Source organism: Ictalurus furcatus, chromosome 17 (genome assembly GCF_023375685.1).
Source record: "Ictalurus furcatus strain D&B chromosome 17, Billie_1.0, whole genome shotgun sequence".
NCBI classification, from domain to species: domain Eukaryota; kingdom Metazoa; phylum Chordata; class Actinopteri; order Siluriformes; family Ictaluridae; genus Ictalurus; species Ictalurus furcatus.
The window spans coordinates 8,596,323-8,620,188 of record NC_071271.1 but is presented as its reverse complement, the minus strand read 5'-3'; the positions used below and the strand labels follow the sequence as shown (position 1 = coordinate 8,620,188).

General features: G+C 37.2%; 2 protein-coding genes and 1 long non-coding RNA gene across 4 annotated transcripts in view; all 3 read right to left on the bottom strand.

Annotated features, from left to right (window-relative positions):
• The window catches only part of zbtb16b (zinc finger and BTB domain containing 16b), a 48,968-nt gene extending 34,836 nt beyond the window's left edge, over window positions 1-14,132 (bottom strand). The window contains exons 1-2 of one of the 2 annotated variants that reach the window (XM_053646740.1): window positions 13,523-14,132; window positions 10,935-12,203 (exon numbers count right to left, since the gene is read on the bottom strand). In XM_053646740.1, the coding sequence (XP_053502715.1) occupies window positions 10,935-12,145 (1,211 nt within the window). In that variant the 5' untranslated portion in view covers window positions 12,146-12,203; window positions 13,523-14,132. The remainder of the gene's footprint in view (window positions 1-10,934; window positions 12,204-13,522) is intronic. The other variant, XM_053646741.1, reaches the window with a different exon arrangement.
• Window positions 14,133-17,913: 3,781 nt separating this feature from the next.
• LOC128621030 (uncharacterized) lies at window positions 17,914-19,598 on the bottom strand. The gene is made up of 2 exons (XR_008388223.1): window positions 19,512-19,598; window positions 17,914-19,396 (listed from the first exon to the last, which is right to left on the bottom strand). It is a non-coding gene; the product is annotated as an uncharacterized LOC128621030 (long non-coding RNA).
• A 474-nt stretch (window positions 19,599-20,072) lies between these two features.
• ncam1b (neural cell adhesion molecule 1b) overlaps window positions 20,073-23,866 on the bottom strand; it is a 111,032-nt gene continuing 107,238 nt past the window's right edge. The window contains exon 19 of the mRNA XM_053646495.1: window positions 20,073-21,375. Coding sequence (XP_053502470.1) covers window positions 21,255-21,375 — 121 coding nt within the window. The 3' untranslated portion in view covers window positions 20,073-21,254. The remainder of the gene's footprint in view (window positions 21,376-23,866) is intronic.

The following is a 23,866-nucleotide window of genomic DNA, read 5'->3' as shown; positions in this document are numbered from 1 at the left end:
ACAACACCCCCCCCCCCCCCACCTCCCCAACGCAGCCCTTTCATATGAATTCCAGCCACACACCCAGACACACTGCAGGCGCGTGCGCCACATATCCGAGCAGCAGGCTGTGGCCGTAACCTTTATTCCTGGTAGATTATTAGTGCCATATAATCAGTATCTCCAGACCACTGACAGACATGCACAGCATGCAATAATGTGACAGAATTCCCTCTGTTTCTGAAAAAACTTATCGGCTGTCGGCCCAGGGAGACAATGGCATGAAGCAATTAGTAGAATCCAATCGCATGCATTAACAAAGTAATATTTAGTTTTTGATATATCACCATTATTACATCCTCTGAAAAGCAGAAAGACAAATGGCTACAGATACCACGTACTGTATGTGCTTCTTATGTACACTTATGTGCACTTAAGTCAAACACCTAGAGTTTTTTTGTGTTTTATTATGTTTTAATCACTAATATTGCCATAGACCAAAATAATACAAGATAGTAAAATAAAAAAATTGTGAAAGTGGTTGCTTTCACATCCGGATGGGACTCATGAGACTCAAAATGAGTGCATTTTAAAGGCAGACCCACTTTGATGGCAAACCCATTAAACATACATATAAAAGACTCACAGACAGTACGATGAGTATTAACATAAATAAACAATGAATACGTATGTGGTGCAAATAAAAAACACCTATTAATTGATAGATTTTGGCCTTTTCTGATTTGATCATTTATATATTTATATTGTCATGTAGAACTTTTCACAATATACTAAACATTTAATAACAAACATTGTTACAACATGTAATAAAAAACATTAGATGATACAAAACATAAAAACATAGCAAACACTACATGATGTCATCTGATTAGTCATATAATGGTCACCATACATATATACCTCATTTTTACATATATACATACAGTGAGGGAAAAAAGTATTTGATCCCCTGCTGATTTTGTACGTTTGCCCACTGACAAAGAAATGATCAGTCTATAATTTTAATGGCAGATTTATTTGAACAGTGAGAGACAGAATAACAACAAGAAAATCCAGAAAACCGCATGTCAAAAATGTTATAAATTGATTTGCATTTTAATAAGGGAAATAAGTATTTGACCCCGTCTCAATCAGAAAGATTTCTGGCTCCCAGGTGTCTTTTATACAGGTAAAACGTGTTTACTCAGCCACAGAGAGCAGTATAAAAGCTTTAAAAACTCTGCAAGGGTCCGCTTAAGCAAAAGATAATCAAAGCAAGAGCATTGATGCTCAAAAACACAGAGAAATACCTGTTAAACAACATCCTGGGCAGAAACCAATATTATTTCTGCATATTTTTCACTCAGCACTGGCCATTTAAAAAAAAAAACTACAATGAAGGTTCAGTTACCTGGAATGGAGATCTGCAAACACTGCTGAAATATTATGTAGATAAAAACAATCCAAGGATGAATGTAAGAGGGAGAACACAAAGCTTATGAATACACATGGCGCTGACTGTTCGTTCAATCACTCGGAGGAAAAACAATTCCAGCTGGACTGAGAAAAACAAATGTGAAAAGATAATGGTCCATTAGTCTCTACAGGCCGTTGTTACACATTCCCATTAAAATTCAGACATTAAAATGTCTACTTTCTCTAAGGAGACAAATCGTTGAACTGTCTGTTTGAGACAGGGGTGAGAGCTTGTGCTTCTGGAGTGGGCCACTAGAAGTGGCTTTGATTAATGGCAGGCCGGGCCCTGCTGGAGCACCTTTCCCACTGAGAGAGCAATTCCAGAAGTGATGTGTGCTGAGGGATACTACAACTCTGCTGAATTACCAATGAGAGTGCTGTAAGAGAGGCATTTCCAAAAACTGCAGCAAAAACTTGGAAACTCAAAATAAAGCCACTGACCTTGTTGATGCCATATACATGAAGGAAATATAAAATAAACAATCCCCATCACCCTGGACTATTGTATATATATGGGGTGGCCTAGGAAAGCTCTTCATGATTGTGGGTGTTCATTTGTGATTTCTGACAATGGCCTTCGTAAGACACGTCAGGTTGATGTGAAGCTGAATGGTTGTATTATTTATTTGATGTTTTTCTTTCGTCAGTAATAAAAGTTTAAATAGTGAAAACCCTTCACATGGTCGGACTTTGGTGAATCATGATATCAACTTACAGCTTAGAATAAATTTTTTTTTTTTTAATGACATTAAATGCCACTGTCATCGCAGTGCAAATATTTGCAAGAACAGCTAAGATATATTTTAAACAAGTTTACAATTGACTAAATATTTGTATTTAATATTCTTTTTTTTTTGGGTGTAGCATAACATGCTATAACATCAAATGCTATAACAATTTTTGATTTCCTGCATCACGGTAGAATACTAGTCTATCATCACTATCAGCACAATTTTTATGCAATTCCTGTAAGATCAATAGCACAAAATCCAACACACACAACTGAACAGTTAGAAATACTGTGGTCTTATAGTAAATTAAATGAATTGAAAAAGATTTCTGGATAACTCCTTTGCCCTGTGTTTACAGTGGGAGATTTGTGAATGGGTTTCTCTTGTAAGAGAGACCTGATAACCAGTAAAAAAATTGTCTGCAGTTTATCTTTGTTCTAGAAGCACAGTTACCTGAAGGCATTGTCAGAGTGAGAGTTTCATAATAACGCCCCCACAGAGGAATGGGTTTGCTGAGCCTCAGAGCAAACTTCAGGTTCGATTGTAGGTGTTCATTTGCGATTTCTGAGAATGGCCTTCCCAAGGCCTTAAATGCCATGTTCGCGTGAAACAACAGAAGTGTGTCTTATTCTTTTATGTTTTCCTAACCGTCAGTATTTGAGAGTGTGAACAAAAGCCACAATGCATGTTTATTTATTTATTTATTTATTTTACTTTGAGACATCACTTTCCATTATGTTTCAAATCAGTGGCTTTGTGCTATCCATAGCCCTTAACAGAACAGTTATGCTATACTGGATTAATAAAGATGGACGAACAGGTGACTATAATGTCTAGTGAGTCATCAAACCATACAAGTTCCTCAGTCTTAGTAGAAAATGCTATTTTTACAAGGAAGGTTACGAGATGTTTTTATTCTTAGTTGCCTATCAGACAAGTAGATTCGGTGGGTTAGTGGCCACCAGTGTTTTTTTCTTCTCTCATTAAACAACAAGAAATACAACACCCAACTACATTAATTAGCATTCATCGATGACATAAACCGTTATCAAAAATAAGGAACACGCAGGTATGTGGAAACACTGACCAAACTAAACAAAGTACATTCAGCACAAAGACATAATCATATAACTGTATACTACATGCAGTCACATCGCAGTTAAACATGTCGAGAAAATTTAAGGACGTTAGCCAGACTTGAATAATGTCTTCTTCATGTAATGTAAAGAGTAAGCACCACAGCTCATAGCCAAAAGTGGCCAGTGACTTGCTGACTTTTGTTAATGGGTACTACCTCAGACACCTTCTTAGAAATGCATAATGAGTCATTTCCCTAAACAAGAATTTGAGTCTGTATTAATGCACTTAGGTAATTAGCAAACTATACTTACATTGCATTACATTACATTACATTACATTAATCTTTTTAATAAATCTACAGTCATCTGGATTGGTTGAGACTGGACAAGGTTCTCACAATAAAAAAACAGCAAGTGATTAGCTGAAAAGATACCCTGTGTCTCACCACTGAGTCCAAAATTTTCATGTTATATGTATATTCTTATGTGGTTGCTTGAAATGTTTCTCAAAACCTAGAGATGAGGAAATACACATATACATCAAATCCCAACAATATAACAGTCCATAGTAGCAGGGTCAGACCTATCACAGTAGATGTAAAGCCTCACAAAAACTTAATACAGACAGGGTGTTGAAGCCCTTGAGAATGTCTGCTTCTATAGAAAACAATCCCAACTACCACCTGATTGATTTAAAAATAAACTCAATACTTCTGTGATTTTGCCACGTTTATGTTTTCTGGCCGATAATTAATACTGAGCACTCAGTATTAAAACTATCACATTCAGCTTAGATATAAGATATAAGGCTGTAAGATGCTCTTCATAAAGACATCCATTAGCTCCTAATGAAGAATTTCACCTGAAAAAGAGTTCTACATAATATGTCAATAAAATCAAATAACTGTTAAAAGTAAATTTGATTACAGGCAATTACTTTAAATGATAATATGAGTTGCTGCATTAATTCACAAATTAGACTGCTGAAATAACACAGTAGAGTCTTTTAATAAGCTGACGAATAGTAAATGCACTTAAACACAACAGACATATAGTAGCTACATTAGGGGATGAGGTAGAAAGATGGGATGCTAGAAACAAAACAAAAAAAACTAACCAGATATGAACCTAACTCATAGACACTTCAACCAAATCAACATGAAATCTTTGAAATGTTTGCTTATCATTCAGCATTCTATAATTTTTATCATATAAGGTGCATATAGTGCCCTCCACTAATATTAGCACCCTTGGTAAATAATAAAGACAAATTTTCACAGGCTTCTTTGCTCATATTTACCAAGGGTACCAATATTAGTGGAGGGCACTTTATGTTTTGCAGTTATTTTCCTTCATTTTCATTTACATTTTATTAACACTGTTGAATTCTCTGATTGTTCGAAGGTGTGGATTTTTTTTTATAGCAGCAGCTCTGACAATAGTGCCATCTATAATTCCAATGATATGTTTCCATAGTAACAGCTAATTTATTTGAATCTAAGACTATTAGAAGTTTTGCTGTCCTGTTTCTCAGTAACATGACAAGCTGCCTTCTATTTTCCCTTTGATTATTTGAATATTTTGCCTTGTAAATGCATACATGGATACATTTACCTAAAAAACACTATTACTATGATGAGGCATATGTATACCATGGCTTTCAAATTAAATTGATGAATTTAAATTTTATTGAGAACAATCCATGAACTTAATTAACAGTAACTGTATCCCCCACATCTACCTTCACCACACACACAGAGAGAGAGAGAGAGAGAGAGAGAGAGAGAGAGTCAGACAAAAGAGGGTTTGAACACAAGAAAAAATTTTAGAAAAGGGATAAAAACCACCATAGGGGGGCCAGAGGTCAGTGGTTTGACCTGACCCCAAAGGAGTTGACCTGTAATGCTTTTCAGTTGAGATAAGGCCTGAAAGCATCCTGTGTGTGACTGATAATATGCTCAGGGGGGACAATGCGATACAGGAGGACTTAAATCTTGACCAACAGGATTCCAGAGGTTCTTATAGATGACAGAGATTTAAAGATCATTTAATAGCCATAGTCTCTGGACAGGCAAAAGGTTGCTACTAATGAAGCATGACAAAGCAAACCCTCCACCTTTACAGGTTGTTTTTTTTTAGGTACATCTCCTTACAGGTGTCTAAGACCATCCACTAATGACTAAAAGGCTATTGATTAGCTCTCCATGTGCATCCCTATTAAGACTGTCTACTGTACTTATACTCATACCTGAGCATTATGATTTGTGTGTGTATGAGTCAAGCAGTGTATCCTCAAGGTATCTTCTTTGCCACACCTATAGTCTGTGCAAAAACTGATACAATCGTCTATCTACTTGAAATAGCATGTATGCTTTTGGCTTAGAGTTGTGATTCTAGAGCACAGATGGATAAGTTGAGTGAACAAAAGAATGAAAAGAAAAGCCACAGTTAAGAGGACAATGAAGCATCTCTCATGCCCCGAGGGGGTCCGAGAACCACGGTATGTTTCCCAGCATTAACAAAAACCAGCAACGAGAACAGAACAGAGCTTCAGTCTTGTGGTTCCTTACTTTACATGATTACTGATTAATCAAACTGGCCAAACCAAGCCTAATTCCATTTTACTGTAAATACACAAATGACTATAGTAAATATGTGCACTGATCATTAGCTGCTCTCTCTTTCTGCCCCTCACCAATCATCTGCAAGGCAAAAGAGATTCCATAGCTCTTGAGTTGTGTTCCCAGAATCCCCTGCAAACACAATGAACTCGTCTGTTTGGCTTCAAGGATTGTATTGTGAGTTTACATCTCAACCACATTAAACCCACTCAGTGCAAAAGCAGCTCTACTACAAAGCACAAATATATACATCAAGAATAAGAGCACTAACTGCAACCTTATCTTTTTTCATGTAATTTCACAGGGGTTTGTGTTGGTCGTGATAAAGCATTTTATTGGTACATCACTTTTTCTACATGTTGGAACTGTGTTATGGATTTTGTGACCTTAGAATTTTATGATTTTATATGGATGAAGAGTTGTTTTGAGATATTTGGACAATACTCTAAAGTACTGAAATTAATATTTACAGCTCAACAAGGTCTAAACCTAATTCATTATTCAAATTCTGAGATATTTAGAAAATTTATTTTTGAACAATGACCAAATACAAATAAAACCTTATTATTCCGTAGGATCAAATACTGTTTTATAAGGTTCTAACAATTATTAACTCCTTAATAATCAACATAATATAGGAAATAGTTGGTAATAAATTCAGCAGAGAAAGAAATGTTGAGCCTTAGACCACATTGTGATCATATATGCTTTTCAATAGTTTTTATTTTGTCAGAAAGTTTTCTATAAGACTTTTTAAAACCTGACATTGTTCTACCAAGATTTAACCTTGAAAGATCATCACTTCAGTTGACCGGATGCCAAAATTGATTCACCAGCAAATCCTAAATGAGGCCAAATATTGTTTGAAAAAATAATATTGCTCCTTAATACTGAGATACAAGGACAAACTACTTAGATGTGGACCTGCATTTTCTTCACTATATTTTAAATGTGTAAATGGGTATAAATCGTTTTATTTCTTATGCACTGTATCCTGTCTGCAAAGCAGTTTTCTCTATAGATACAATACAGAAAAAATGAATGAATAGTAAGGTTGCTGAGACTGCTTGCTGAATAATGTGTGCCTCCAAATATTTGTACATATCTTACAACCTTGCAAAATCAAGCTTCAGAATTTGAAGAGGTCAATGCCATTTTATAAGAATAGATTTAAATATTGCAGGTTCAACTGGTATACCGCGGGGCAAATAAGTATTGGACGCGTCAACACTTCTTTTAGTAAATATATTTCCAATGAGGCTATTCATGTAAAATGTTCACCAGACATCAGTATTAACTAAAGAAATCTGGAAATATAAAGAATTCACAACATTAAAGTCCATAAATATAAAAACATTTATGTGTAATAGAGTTGAATGACACAGGAAAAAAGTATTGAACATGCTAAGGAAAAGCAGTTCTCCACGGCAAGGTAAGGCAAGGAACCAGCTGAAATCCATAATTAATTATACTGCCTATCTTTGCAAATTAATATCAGCTGGGTTAGTAAATTGATGGGTAAATGTAAACAGCTCTCCCAAGACCTTTGCAACCTTAGTGTTGCAAAACAAACTGAATCAGATATAGATGTATTTCAAAACTTCTGAATCCTCCAGTAAGCACCATTGGGGCCATTATCCGCAAGTGGAAACATCACTCCGTCATCAGCCGGCCATGAACAGGAGCTCCTCGCAAGAGTTCTGACCAGGGAATCATAAGAAATGTCAGAACAGTAGCCCAAGAGCCAAGGACCACTTGGAAAGAGCTCCAGAAACACTTGGAGGCAGCAGGTGCCATCGTCACAGAGAAAACAATAGGTAATGCGCTCCACTTCTCACACTCACCCCGCAAGACTCCATTACTAAAAAAAAGCCATGTCAAAGCTCTTTTAAAGTTTGCTACAACTCATTTGGACAAGCTGATGAAATACTGGGAGAGTGTAGTCTGGTCAGATGAGAGCAAAATTTAACTTTTTGCCTCTCATACTACACACCATGTTCAGAGAAGAAATGGCACTGCACATCACCCTTAAAACACTATACCAACAGTGAAGTTTGGAGGTGGAAGCATCATGGTGTGGGGCTGTTCTTCATCGCATGGTACTGGTAGACTTTATCTAATTGAAGGAACAATGAATGGAGCCCTTTACCGGGAGATTCTTGAGAAGGATCTGCTGCCATCCACCAGGATGATGAAGATGAGATGCAGGTGGACTGTCCAGCAGGACAACGGTCCAAAGTATACAGCAAAGGAAACTCTCAATTGGTTTCAGAGAAAAAAAATCAAGGCGTTAGAATGGCCCAGTCAATCATCTGACATGAATCCAATTGAAAAAGTTAAAGACAATTAAAGACAATATGTTTAGAAGAATGGGCCAAAATCACACCTGAATTCTGTGGCTGATTAATTTCTTCATACAGCTGTCATTGCAAACAAGGTTTCCACACGTATTAAATAAATTTCAGTTAACGTGTTCAATACTTTTTTCCTGAGTCATTCCACTTTCTTACACATAACTTTATTTCTGGAATTTAATGTTGTGAATTCTTTATATTTCCAGATTTCTTGAGTTTATACAGATGTCTGGTGAAAATTTTATGTGAATAGCCTCAGTGGAAATATATTTACTGCAAAAAATGTTGACACGTCCAATACTTATTTCCCATACTGTAAATGGGCTAGCAGGGGTAAGCCCCTCCCTTTCTTTCAAAGATAAAAAGACATCAATATAAGTTTTCCTTTTTAGCATTTACATCAGAATATTTGCTGTTAACAAAGCTGATTCTTTTTGTGCAACCAAGCACAACTGCACCAACAATGGTCATAAGAAAAAACACGTTTTTTTTTCTTAGTATGGAGAAGCAAGGTTGGGGCTGATTTCTTTCTAGCCCAGACTGTCAGACTCTTTTACAGTGGTCCTTTTGTACCTCATAGGCTTTTACAACTGTATGCATATCAAATGGCATTTCAAGGTAACCATCCATCATAAAAGCAAAAGTTCATAAGGGGTGTTTGCTTTTAGTTTCTCCTAGATGAATATTTTCACAACGGTAAATACATAAAGCATATATTTCTGACATATTCTCTTGCCTTTGTGTTTTGATAACAGGAGTCCAGAAACCTGGGCAGGTGTCACTGGGTTCAGTTTGTTTTGTAGTAATAAATAAAAAGGAGTATCAGGTGTGGTGCAATCCACACACACTCACACACACACACACACACACACACACACACACACAGGGAGGGTAAAGTCACTGTCAGCCTATCTGTATCACAGAGCTATGTAGGGTTATCAAGCTTGCTGATGAATAGTGATATACACAATGTCTTCTGTTTGACAGACATGGGTTAAGCTACATGACTATCTCCCAAATCCAAAACACATTATCCAAATCCAAAGCACAAAAGCCTTTGAATATTATCCATTTTTGGTGTAATGAGTACCAAAGAAGACACACAGCAACTATTTCAATAATTATCAAAAGTACTTTTAAGAGTGAAATAATAGCAAATATTATGTTTTGGATTAAGAAATTTGAATTCATGTATTAATTTTTCAATGAAGGATTTTTTTCCGAAATGGAGTTTTCATTAGTAACAAGTTACAGCACATTTAAAATGGTGTTTATTCAGGTAAAAATTAGTTGTTCTAACCAGTGGTGTCAAACTCAATTTCTGCCCATCCCACAATGTCATTTATGAGTGCCTTCCATAAACTGTAAAGCTATAAAATGCAATACTTCTATCAGGTTACAGCTCAGCAATTAAGGCAGATGGACTACTAGGCAATATAATTCATTATACTGATTAATGCTGTTTTCATTTACCAATTGTTAAAAATAAACAACATTTAAGGAAAGACACTACAGGTTAAAAGCAACAAATCTGGTCAGTTTAATCAGTTTTTTTAATTTCAGTTTTTTGATCAATTGAAATAAATTTCCCAAATTGTTGATTATTGTTAGATTTTATACTGTAAATGGCATGAACTAATTTTAATAACAGTGCATGGTATTTTCCTGATTAAATAACTGAGATTTCGACAAATGTTTCTGCAAAAGGCTTTCTCTTCAAAGTGTCTTCACAGTCAAATGAAGCCTCATTTGCATAAACACATAGGATTTTTTTTTAATTCAATACAAAAAAATACTTGTAAGAATAACAGCAACCACCTGGCAAAGACTGACTATGAAATCTATTGTTTTTTTAAATACTGTATTCAGCTGTAATGTCTTGCCTTAAAAAGGACACACACAAAAAACCTAATAAGACTCACTCTGTCCTTCTGTGATGTTGCTACTGTCAACACCTTGATATGTGCAAAGGCCATTTAAATTCTCAAATATTCAGCTCTGTTGTGAGTCAAGTTACAAAAATTAGCTTTGTCTCATAATGTCAACATATTTTAATGACTGCCATAGCTTTCATCACAAATTTCAGCTAAGAACAAACACATTCTCTGTCACCCAGGTCTCTAAAGAGGGATGTTTTAAGAGCGCTGTGGTTAGGGGTAGCTGCAATAAACATCCTGTGTTTTATGCAGAAGAGGAGTTACCTTGAGATGGGAATTAAAGGCTTTTATGTGCTAATGACATACTGTTGATCACTTCTTTTAATGCAAACCCATAATCTCCCAAGATCTCAGACCTCTAATCAATAATAAATCATTAAAACTGGATTAGTAGGTAAACAGTGGGTTTATAATGCTGAAAAATAATTATCCATTCTGAAAGCCATTCATCAGTGTGGATGGAAAAATGGATGGATGGATAGACAGACTGACAGAAGGACAAATGGGTAGGTGGATGGTTGGATAGGTATACAGGAAGTAACTGCGATGTACTTCAGTACAGATGCTGGATGTAGTAAAAGTTAAGTATAGTACACAAAGTTTCCAAAGAAGCAGTATGTTTCAGACAGAGGCCCTTCTTCAGCTAAGCACGCAAAGTGTTTCTGTGGCTGTCGGAGGTGCAACCAGTAGATAGATAGATAGATGGATAGATAGATGGATAGATAGATAGATAGATCTAATACAGATTTTGCCATACCTGTGTTGCTCTGCAGTCTCATTGTCCAGCAGCTCCATGTCACACACACTGCAGCGTTCCCTCTGGCCCTCATGCTTTGCACCTGCTGTGCAATTGCTCAGTTTGCTGAAAAACTCCCGCTGAATGAAGCTCTGGTGGAAGAGCCCACCATAGGCGCCAAAGTCTGCAGACATAGCAAGGGTGGGTGGCATGTGCAGAGATGAAGCCATGGATACAGATATGGGCAGCATGCTTTCATTCTTATGGTTGTACAATGCTGCAAAATGTCTCTCAGCCAGACTGGCAACATTTGCTGGTCCCACTTGGCTGGTATCTCCATATGATTCAGGAACACCGTCATTGGAATGGAGCTCCCGAGCACTAGTGATGACGGTGCCTCTTGTGGGGGTTCCCGGAGTGCCTCTATGCTGTTTGGACTCACTGATCCCATCTCCATTTCTGGAAGAGCCACCCTCGTGGCCACCCTCCTCATCTACTTGCATCATTTCAGTCTTAATCTTTTCCAGCAATGGAGAAGAGTTTTCTTGGGGGAAAGTGAAACCTTGTTGCACAGTCCCTGTCAGGAGAGACTGGCCAATGCTCATCAGACTCTCTACAGCAGCCCTTGTAGGACTGATGGTATTAAGGCCCACTGGTGCTGACACTAGCGGCTTCTTGTCAACCATGTTGCCCGGGGCCAGTCGATGGCGGCCAGCAGAGCTGTAGTTGCCCTCCTGTATGGAATGTTTTTTGGAGATGAAAGTGCTCTTTAAATATTTCACCCGACGCTCATCATCATCTTCTGTGCCATTCTCGTTCGTGTTTATGTCCATGTCGTTCTCTTCAGAAGACTGAATGGTCTCCAAGATCTTCAGACACTGCTCCTCTAAGTACTCAATCTCCAGAATCTCTGCAGCATATAGTAGGTCATCTAAATCTTCAAGTTTAGCCTGGAGTGTGGCAGTATAGGCATATTCCAGGATCTGCTGGAAGGTCTTTGGTGAGAGGAAATCCAGAGTGTAGTGTTGGCTGTTTCGATGGAACAGAATCTCAAACATCTTGCTGACACATGCCAGCACAGTTCTGTGGGCATGGAACTCCTGGCTGTCCACCATAATGACTACATCACACAATGTCCCCGACAGACGCATCTGGTTAGCCTTCTGCAGGAGAGTTGTGGGGTGCCCAGGGTTTTGGAGATGGATTGCACCCATTTTAGTCAAATCCATCATAGCAGCATTAACCAAACCATGTCACAGCTTTGTCCTCTTGCTTCTTACGTCTTCTAATCTGAGAGCAAAGGGAAAGCTCTGTTAACCACTGTCAAACATTCTCAGTCAAGGTTAAAAAAGACTAAAGTAAACAAACAGCCCATGTTTAAAATTGATTTTAGCTACCTGTAGTGCTAGGGTAAATATTTTAATGGCATGAATGACATCTTGAAAAGGAGTAAATAGAGCTCTCAAGACAGTTGCAATTATGAAGAATTTCAACGTTTATGAACAACTGCACAAGTTAATGAACAATTACACAAGTTAATGAACAATTACACACTAAACTGAAGGAACAGGACGTACTTGAAAGGGACGCATATGATTGCAGCCATTATATGATAATATATATATATATATATATATATATATATATATATATATATATATATATATTATTATTATTATTATTATTATTATTATTATTATTTAAACATTGAGGTTGCATGAAGAGGCGTTTTAAATTAAGACAAACGTAACTCTGAAAGCCGCAAATCAACAGATGTCTGACACGCTGGCCGGCTTCGTTATCTACATCTGATTTTAAGTGCTATAATTTCCTAAAACACGTCTCGTAATTGATGTCCTTATGAGAAGCGAAGAGAGCTATGGGACACTGACCATCACAGCCTAACTCTCAAATGTATCTAGCTGTGCACGTGCAAATAGGAACCGTAAACATGTTTTTAACCCAGCTCTCGGGGTCGAGCAGAACGCTGTAAAAGTATCCGATCTCGTCTCAGAAATAACATCTCGTTTCCAGAGATATACATGAAGAAGCAACACTTCGCATGCCATGCCACAGGCAGAAACGTGCCATTCATGCTGCACTGTTCCCATCCTATCCTACTGATCCTACTGCATGGGTCTTACTCCTCATTCATCAGGCACAGAACACCAAAAGAGATCAGAGATAATAATGAGGGTCGTAATCTGATAAACGACACCAGATTATATGAGCAACAACACTGAATCAACAAGCTCACCTGCCTGCACGAGCATGCACGAGCCCAGTGATGGCACATAACTGACAAGTTGCAAAAATAACAGCAACATCAATAATAATAATAATAATAATAATAATAATAATAATAATAATAATAAACTGTTGCAGCACTGGCTACTTTATTTGATTTAATTCAATGCTTGTGCATTTTGTAAAAGTAATTAATTACACTCGCTGGATGTTTCACAAATGCCGAGCGGAAATGTCTGAAGTGTTTCGTGACTTTAATTTGATCGCGCATTGTTATTATAATCTCCAACTGCTGATCGCGGTAAACAAACAAACAAATACATAAAAGTAGATAATAAAGAAGGAGCGTAACTCTGGCTTACCCCGATGTCCGCGAGTGATTCAACAGCTGTTTATTAAGGCGTTATGAGCTCAGCGCGCGAGCCAGCTAGATTCACAGAACCCGCTTCAAGCGCACAGAGTCAGTTCTCGGCCAGCCAACCAGCGACGATGAGTGACGTCAGGACATTGAGTCACTATGCGTTTAAAACGCGGGTCGGAGTGGTTGTGCGGAACTGATGGGTCATTAACATGGACATTTCGAGTTATAACGGATATAAAAAGTCTACACACCCCTGTTAAAATGGCAGGTTTTTGCGATGTTAAAAAAATAAAATAAACAAACCAAGATAAATCATGCCATAACTATTTTCATCTCAGTGTGAAATTACAAGGTATAATACAACTTAAGTGAAAGCAATCAGAAACATTTTAGGGAAAAATAGGAAAATTAAATAACTTACCACAACCTAACCTATAACCCTAAACTAATACTTTGCTGAAGCACCTTTTGATTTTATTACACTACTCAGTCTTTTTAGGTAAGAGACTATCAGCGTGGCACATCTTTGACTTGGTAATATTTTCCCACTCTTTCTTGCAAAAACATTCTAGATCCATCAAATTGTAAGGGCATCTCCTGTGCACAGCCTGCTTCAGGTCACCCCACAGAATTTTTGTTGGATTAAGGTCTGGGTTCAAGCTAGGTCATTAAAAAAACTTTGATCTTCTTTTGGTGAAGCCATTCCTTTGTTAATTTGGTTGTATGTTTTGGGTCATTGTTCTGCTGACATTGTTGTGTTGTTAGCAGACACCTGAATGTTTTGCACTAAAATCAGCTGGTATTTGTAGCTATTCATGATTCTTTGATATTCTTTGATAAAAGCCCCATATCTGGCTGAAGAAAAGCAACCCTAAAGCATGATGCTGCCATGACTATGCTTCTCCGTGGGTATGGTGTTCTTTTGGTGATCTGCTTTTTTTGTACCAAACATACCTTTTGCAATTATGGAATTATTATACCTTTTGTAATTGGTCTCATCAGACCATAAGACATTTTGCCACATGGTTTGGGGTGATTTAGTTGAGCTTGATGTTTTCTTTTTTTGTTTTTTTGTTTGTTTGGTTTTTTTTTTGTGAGAAATGGGCTTCTGTAGAGCCCCCCTACCCCATAGCCCATGTGAAGAATTGTTGTCACATGCAGAGAGTAATCAGTACTTGTCAGATATTCCTGCAGCTTCTTTAATATTGCCGTAGGTCTCTTGGCAGCCTCCCTGATAGGTTTTTGTCTTGTCCTTTTATAAATTTTGGAGGGACTTCCTGTTCTTGGTAATGTTACTGTGGTGATCCATTTGCTCTATTTGTTGATGATGGCCTTTATGGTATTGAATAGTATATCTAATATTTTGGAAATTCTTTTATACCCCTCTCCTGATCAATACCTTTCAACAAGTGAGATACCATGCATGCTTTATAAGCTTTTTGTCAGATGAAACCAAGAATATGTGAAGAAAATCCTACAGAAACAGCTGATCTTTATTTTTTAATCAGAATAATTTAATAATGTGACTGGTTCATTCTTAACACAGCCAAATACCCAATTATAAAAGGGTGTGCACACTTATGCATGTTATTATAACTTTTTAATTTTTCCCTTTTTTCCATAAAATGATTGGTTTCACTTTTTCTGATTGCTTTCACTTAATTTTTATACGTTTTATTTTTTCATTGAGGCTGGAAAAAATTCTGACATTTATCTTGGTTTAATTTTTGTATATCACAAAAACCTGCCATATTAACAGGGGTGTGTAAACTTTTTATATCCATTGTATTTGTATACCTACACTGAATATGATTACAAACCGGCCAGAGTTTCGTTAACCCGAGGTCAAAATAACACAGTGTTAGGACAAATTTCTAATATATGTTATTATTTTTTGTTAAAACAATTTGTGGGACCACGGTCATGCACAACAACTATAGATGTGTCAACCATACAAACTTACATATTGTTAAATTTTAGTAATAAATATAGGGGTCTTGTATTTGGAATCTCTGTGTTTCTAAGGTAAGAAGTTTGGGTATAGTCCATGTGAACGTGCATAACTTTATGGCCTTGTGCAATGGTGCCCTGCCCCCTATTCCTTACAAACTGAAATAGGCAGAACAAAATCCTGTTCTCTCCAGGTGGCACAGTGGTGCAGTGAGTAGTGTCCAGAATCCCCAGTCTGATCATTGGCTCGGGTTACACACTGTGTGGAGTTTCACATATTGACCCTGTGTCCATCTGGGTTTCTTCTGGGCTCTTCAGTTTCCTCCCACCTTCCAAAAACATGCCAGTTAGTGGAGTGGATACACTAAATTTCCACTAGGTGTAAATGAGGAGTTTTACAATACTGAAAATGTTTCATCACTCCTCTGAATGGTTTTATCAGTGCTACTCTATAAGACAAGACTTATTACATGACTTTTAAATAACTTAGATGACTGAAAACCTTCACAACACTTTAGCCAATTTATTTAATTCAGTTCAATTACATTTTTATGTCACTTTTTTAATCATGTCACAAAGCAGCTTTACTGAAATCTGGATGTACATTTAGATCCCCAATGAGCAAGCCAAAGGTAACAGTGGCAAGGAAAAACTCTCTGAGATGACTTCAGAAGAAACCTTGAAAAGAACCAGACTCAATAGAGAACCAAACCTCTTCTGGGTGACAACAGATAGTGAGAAAATAAATCGTTACTCGTCCATAATTATATACTCTGAAGTCAACCATCTATGTGTGATGTTGAAAGCATGTTCTGTATGAGTATCAGTTCTGTAGGTACGTGTCTACAATTCCCAGGTGAAATTATCCACTGAAGAAAGGGTGATATTGAGTATTGGGCATAAACTGTGTTTGGGAAGGGAAATTTTAAGAGTATCCATGTAGGAGTATCTACAGAAGCAGAAATTGAGTCACAAGTGCAGAAGCTTCAATCAGAAAAAATAGACATGCCACAGCAGTAGAAGTGTGTCAGGATCAGGTACTAGCATTACATCAGACAGCAGGAGTATACATATAGCTTGACACATATTTTCAGACAAAGTAGCTCAATGCCTTTCTGCTGTCTGCATACTTGATGAAACTCTGATAAAATGCCTTCTAACTTTTGAAAATATCCTGTATGCTACAGTGGATTCGGTGGTTCCTTAAGGTCCACCAAAGGGAAGCAGTGTGTTAGTGGTCACAGTGTGATCCTGTGTGTCGATCCTGTGTATATGTGTGTGTGTGTATCCTAGTCAGCGGACAGCAGTGGCCTCTTCAACCCTCTCAGCCCGAAATCTCTGATGCAGAAGAAAACAAGCAGCAGACCTATTTTAATTTTGTTCGTTTCGGAGAAGACAATCCCACGCCCCAGTTCACTGATCTCAAACAGCAATCATGCTACATAGCTCATGAGAAATAGATTATATGAGAAGATCTTATGACTTATGCAAAGACAGTGAATTTAAAGCTCTAAAGGCTTTTCCTGTCATAGCTACAGAAGTCTCACTGATCTGTTCGTCAGTGATGGTGGCAACCTGGTGCAATTCATTTACAATTTTGTAAAATATTTGGTGAGTATGAGTTGGGAGAAGAATTAAAGAATTAAGTAGATTCATTTGCCATGTAGTTTTGGTAGTGTTTTTTTTAACACCACCTGTTAACAAACCTGTTGTTTAACACCAGTGGTTCTCAATGTGGGATCTAGGAAGCATGTCAAAGGTCTGTGATATATGCCACAGCAGAAGAAATCACATCCCTCTATCATCAAAATTATTATATTTATTTCTGAGTTCCTTTAGTTATTAGCCTGGTCAGTTGTATTCAATGGGTTTAATCCAAACCTCAATAACTGAAAAAACAAGTAGGCCTATAAATAATGCCAACTTGGACCTAATGTGTTCTGTAAGAACATTGAGGTATGAAAAGCTCCATGGCTCTATTAAAATAACAATATTATTAAACACATTTAAATAATGAGCCTAATATTTGTAAATCTGTACTAAATGGGTACCTGGAATTTATTTAACAGTTAAAGTGGTGGGAAAAACGTTGTGAACCCCTCCTTTAACACCATGTGTAGTTTATCAAAAGGTCTCAGAAGACAGTGCTCCTCCTGGAGACACAATTTTGGTTTCATAAAGCACACCAGTGACATCTGCTGGTCATCACTGGAACAGTTCACTAACTTTCTCCTCCAGGTTGATGGAGAAATTTTGGTTGAGGTGAATGAAGTTGAAGAATCAAGATCAAGACTACAGTCTGAACAGAATTACAGATTATCAGACATGCTTCCCTTCCAGCACTAGATGTTTAAACCCTTGTAGGTATCAGGAGCCTACATGTCTCCTGCATCACAAAATAAAAAGACCCAACAGAAGACAATAAAGACAATTCAGAGAAAGTAGACTTGCATTTTGATTAGTTTAATCAAAATGTGTTAGAAGAACACAACTTATAACATGTTTGTTTTTTTAAGCGTAACAGATTAAAGCACAGTTTTACTCACTGTCCCACATTACTTCCCCATTAGACCCCATCTCAGAAACACAAGGTACACTGTTTGGTTAGACTGGCTTTGAGTATATTGAAAGTGGGGAAATTAATAATAAATATATACCTTGAGCACGGATAGTTACACTGTTCTTATTTGTACCCCAGAGACTGAATATCTGCTGTTGGATGGAAATATATAGCACGCTGAACACCAAAAGTCAACCTACACACAGCTCTGGGCATGCACATATAGATCAAATCTGCCATCTGTGCCCTACACTTTTCTTGGAACATCGGTGATGGGCTAGCAGACACTCATGCAATTGGTAGTGGAGAATCAAGAACACTTTAAATGATAGGAGTGTCATATTGATCCTCTTTTACACAGACAGATGTCAGTTTACATAATGTTATACCAAAGTAAAATCAGCCACCTTTAACCATTAAGCTATGCAGATATTCTCAAAAACTTACAGAATACACAAACACAGTGCACAAGCTTGCAGTCAGCTGTGTAATACAAATGTTTCACCCAGAGGTACACGGTATAAAAATGGTCAGATTTCACTTAAATTAGAATTTGCGCTAGCATGTTTTGAAAAAAAATAAAAAAATAAAATCCCACTTGTCAGAGAAGCATTAAGAATAACAATAATAAACATGTAGATGTGAAATAACAGAATATAAATGAATCTGGTGATTAGAAGACCACTCATTCATAGCGTTTCACTGCATTATATGTAGTACAGTGGGTTTTACATTACATCTTCAAACACAATGGTTAACAAACAAACAAGAAACAAAACCAGAATGTAAACAAGATTTGCAATCAAACTATTAAACAAGACTAGCCCTCAGAAGATGCAGATTAAAAAATAGGAGTAATCATTTCCATTTAAACAAAGTAATATGTAAATAAAATAAAAATATAATCTGGACTATTAGCAAATATGTGCTGTGATTCACCTGAATGCAAGATGCCTGTTTTTCATAAACACCCTCTATTAAAAATATCAAACTTGGAATTTGCAGCCAACTCAAGGAAAAGAGCAACAGAGATGCTTTGAGGTTTTACTTCATTTAACAGAAACGAACACGAAATGGAAAAAGGCATACATACATTATGTACACCAGATTTCAGTCTTAAAAATGAACAAGCTTCTGATACGCTTTGTTGTTTCAGAAACAAAAGATCATTAAGGGCACTGTAGAAAGAACATTTGCGTGTTCATCGTGACGTTGCCGCTTTCGTCTTTGGGCTTGCCGGATCATGCCTTAATCTCAGAGGCGTTTGCTTGCCATATCGCATTTGGTTCTGCCAGTTCTTCCTGCTGGACCTTCTTCAGCTCGTCTTCCTCATCTCTAATCTCCTCCTCCTCCTCTAGGATTTTTCTGTTATAGAGAATTACTCATTACAAATAAGCATGAAAGCGAGGCAAATGGACACAACAAACACAACATGGACTAATATACTAGGATGACAGTGGATATTTAGAGAGAGCCATACTTGTTTTGTGGAGTCGATGGGTCAGTAGAGGCAGCTGTAGCCAGAGAGTGTAAGCCATCCTGTGGGAAATGTGTTAGTGAGGCATCTCCATCTATTTGGAGCTCAAGATCCTCTGAGGAGGGATGAGCACCACTGATCTGTGGATTAGTGACAATCGTTCTGGGCTGTGGACTTCCTAAAAGTATTGGCTCTGCCTCCAGATCTGGGGCTTCCTTCTCTGTGCTATGAGCAAGAGAAGGTGGAGCCTGAGTGTCGATTTCTGCAGATTTAATTTTACCAGCTGATTGGATACTGGTCTGAGAATCAGCCAGATCGACTAAGGGAGGCTCAGATGAGAGGAGTGAAGTGTCTAAGGGCTGGGAGGATGTTTTAGGGGTGGATTTGGGCTCAGAAAGAGGAGCTGTGAGGCTGGAGGTGAGAGTGGTGCTCTCACTAACAGGGCTGCTCTGACTGAGGTCAAATGTGTCAGTGACTGTGTCTGAGTTAGTGGCCAAGGACAGGGGCAAGTCCACCACAGTAGATGCGACTTCTGTTTGTCGCCTGTAGAGCAGAGAGAGAGAGAGAGAGAGAGAGAGAGAGAGAGAGAGAGCGAGAAAGAGAGATGCTAGTCACTTCAAGCATGATGAAATTAAATATAATAATGACTGTAATGCCAGTTTGGTGGAGCAGCTATTAACAAGAGGTGGATCTATTGCTTAACAAAAAAACAGACCGGTCACATGGAAAAAGTAACAGTACAGATGTGGCTTTTAAGAATGCATGTTTTTTCACACGGTTTCATGCGATTCGTCATGTGTGATCACACGGCACACTGCAGGCAAGCTTCTTAGAATTTCACTTAATTTGATGTGCTTCACACAGTAACCACCAGGTGGCGCATGGAACAACATTCTGTAGCTGAACACCTAGTACACTGAAAAAATGGAATGTGTGGTCCGTTAGATTTAAGAAAAAAATATTATGTATGGTTTACACACAAATATTACGTTTCTCCTCAAAACTTATGCTAAACCTAATTTGAACAAGTTTCTAATGACAAGATTCAATTAAACAAAAGTTTCCATTTTAGTGCTTTGAAGAAGGACATTCATATTTACACATGCACACATGAATCGACTTTCTACACTGAAAAGATATGCATATTAAATCAGAACACTCAACTGAGTTGAGGCTTGAACCCCAGCCATTTTAATTTAAATACTATAGTTATTGTAACTACTACCTGACTCGATCACGCTTACTTTGTATAATTGAATCTTGTATATACACACACCACAAAAAAAAGAGACAGTAGAAGAACCAAAAGAGCAGGGTTACCAGGTTCTATGTATAATGATTATGTATTGCAGAAATATAGTACAAATTAGAAATGCACACCACTATTTACATACCGCTTCCTACAAAAAGATTCAGGAAAGGAATTTGCATGCATAACACGCATTCCCTATGTCTTTACATTTCATGTCATTTTGTGCTTCTGTGAGCTGCCCTCTACATTAAATAAAAAATCTTTAGTTTGCACACACATAACTGTTTTGGTTCGTTCTAGTTGCACACTCCTAATCTGAAGCTTTTTGTCAAAAACAAAAAACAAAAACAAAAACAAACAACAAAAAAAACAAATACTCTGCCTATTGTTAGTATCTGTATTCATATTTGTTTAGGACACATCATCCGTTTAATCCCAATGTATTCAGATTCAGTTATATCCCTACAGTGTGCATCACACCAAAAAGGACACACTTACTCCGGCTCAGTAAGGGGCGTGGTCTCATTTGGCTCGGTGTGTCCCCCTACATCATGGTTAGCTGTGAGCCCATCCTTTTTCCTCGTTTCTACAATGGGCTCTTTGGAGTCATCCTTCCTGTGAGGAGAGAGTCGCAGGATAATTTATAGCAGCAAATCTTTTCATGCAGATTTCTGCAGATTTGGATGCAGATTTCTTTTTACAATTTTACAACTTAACAGAAGTAATAGGAATGAGACAAAAGTCATTTCCCCCCAAAATTATTAATTTACTTTATTCCTTTTTCATTTTGTTGCTGCATATTTTACTGGAACATTTTTTTTTTTCGCAATTATTCTTTTAATTCTGTCTTGTGACATATTCATAACTCTTCAGTGGTTCTTATAAGAGGGTCTACACTGTGAATGTGTATTAATTAACTGGAATTTGGAGCGATAAATCTTCTAACCCTTAGCAACACATGTTCAATAAACAATGGTGTTTCAATTAACATGGCTGGACAGTCTGGTCCAAGTATTACCTTACTGCTAAGAGTTCTAATAAGTGGCACTACAAGTTCCTGGCTGAGCATTTCCTTTTAAAATTAATTAATGAAACATCTTAGAGGAACCTTTACTAGGGAATTAGTAAGAGGAAGAACAGGGTCGACTCCTCTGCTATGGGTGACAGCATGGTTCATGAATACATTTTAGCAGTCATTGACTGATATGGCAGTAGCTTTCAAAGGACACTAATAGAAAAAATACATTTCACATTGGCAAATTGAAAACAAAGAATGAAACCATCATGTTGTGCCAATTGTCAGTCTACTCATATAGTATTTAATTTATGTTTAACTGGAGTACTGATTTGAATAGGCTTTTAAACAAACTATACCTAAGAGTAACAACGCCCTTACCTGCAGTAAACAGCTAAAATAATTTTTTTGAGAGGTGGTGTTACAGAGCATGAGTAGTGAGTAGATGAGTTCCATATTTGTTTGTCCACTGGAGTACATAAGTAAGGAATAAAAGACAATAGGACATGCTGTTGTAGGAAAATAAGTGGTGTGAGTGGCCACAGTGATGTGATGTGGCTCAGTGTGATGCACAGTTACTGTTACTACTGTTACTCAAGTTGATAATTTACCAATAACATCACCCCTGACGTGTTTTATTTCTCTTATATTACAGCAATAATAATAATAATAATAATAATAATAATAATAATAATAATAATCCTTAATTTTCCATGTCAGAAAACCTAAAGTTACAGCTTTACCTCTGACCATTACATCAGCAACAGTTGAACAACATAAACAATTACACATTGATAAATAACAGCATGTTTTAATATGCTTATTAATAGACTTATGTTATGTACATCGTCCGCTATTCAAGTCCCTGTGAATGAGTTGTTATAATAGGAATGATAACATAGTCGAAAGAGTGCATTAATATAAACCTGTGAACATGAATTACAGCAGGCACTGCTTTCAGAGCAGCTGTTGTAAGAAATTAATTAATACCTTCTGACCAATGAGAAACAATCAACAAATGGTGCTGTGGTATAAAGGTAACTAATTTAAACATGTTGAGAAGACAACTTGATGCGGCCAGATTCAGGCCTGTCAGACGGTGTGTGGTCTGGAGAAGGCAAGTACTGTTGCATGTATAACCTGATTCACACTAGACTGAGACATTTCCGCCTTTCCTGTGGCAAAAAAAAGAAGAATATATATATATATATATATATATATATATATATATATGGCAGAATTGGCATGACTTAAAAAAATCACTGATGCCAATTTTAATAGTGGTCACTGCACTAATGCTGTAGCCACCTAGCTACCTAAGATTAACTAAACTCTAATGTTTAGTTAACTGTTAGTTAAGTAACATTACATATAGAATATAATGATGTGATTACAAACCTCCCAAGCTGAACTGTAATTTAGCCAAACTGATCAGCAGCAGAGTGGGACCTAAAATCAACCTACAAATTTGTTTTGTAGTGGCCATGACATTTGTCTGAAATAAGATAAATGAAAGTGCATCTGCTAATATTATAGCATAGGACTGCCAACATATAAAACCACATATGAAAAATGTAGTCATAAACAAAGTGTTGTGTGAAGATGGAAATCATTTGCTTTCTCTTTGGGGTGGTAATCGGAAACGAAAAAAAGACGAGGTGTGAAATTGTTGAAATTGAATGCAAGTTCTTTCTTCGTTTCACAGCCTGTCAATGTCTCATATCGCCTCTCTCCTGTTTTTTACCCTCTCTATGTCTCTGTAGCCAACGTGTGTCATTTTCTGTGCTCTAAGTCTGCGTTACAATTTAACATTGACGAGCCTTTTAAATTTTTCCCAAATAGTAATTCATAAGAGTAAGCAGTGCTTTAATTATTTTTTAAAAGACTGCTGTGCGGTATACTTAATAATGTCTTTAATAAAATGCTGGCTTGACTGATAGGTAATTTTCTGCAGCTAAATGGTTTTAATGCAGGGCTTAGTCAGATTGCATCAGGTACCACTGGGGCTGCCATTTTATAAAGCTAGAAGTTTGTGCTTGGGGTACTAATATGTGTGCCAGAGATTGAAGCTACTGAAGTGAAGTGGTATAA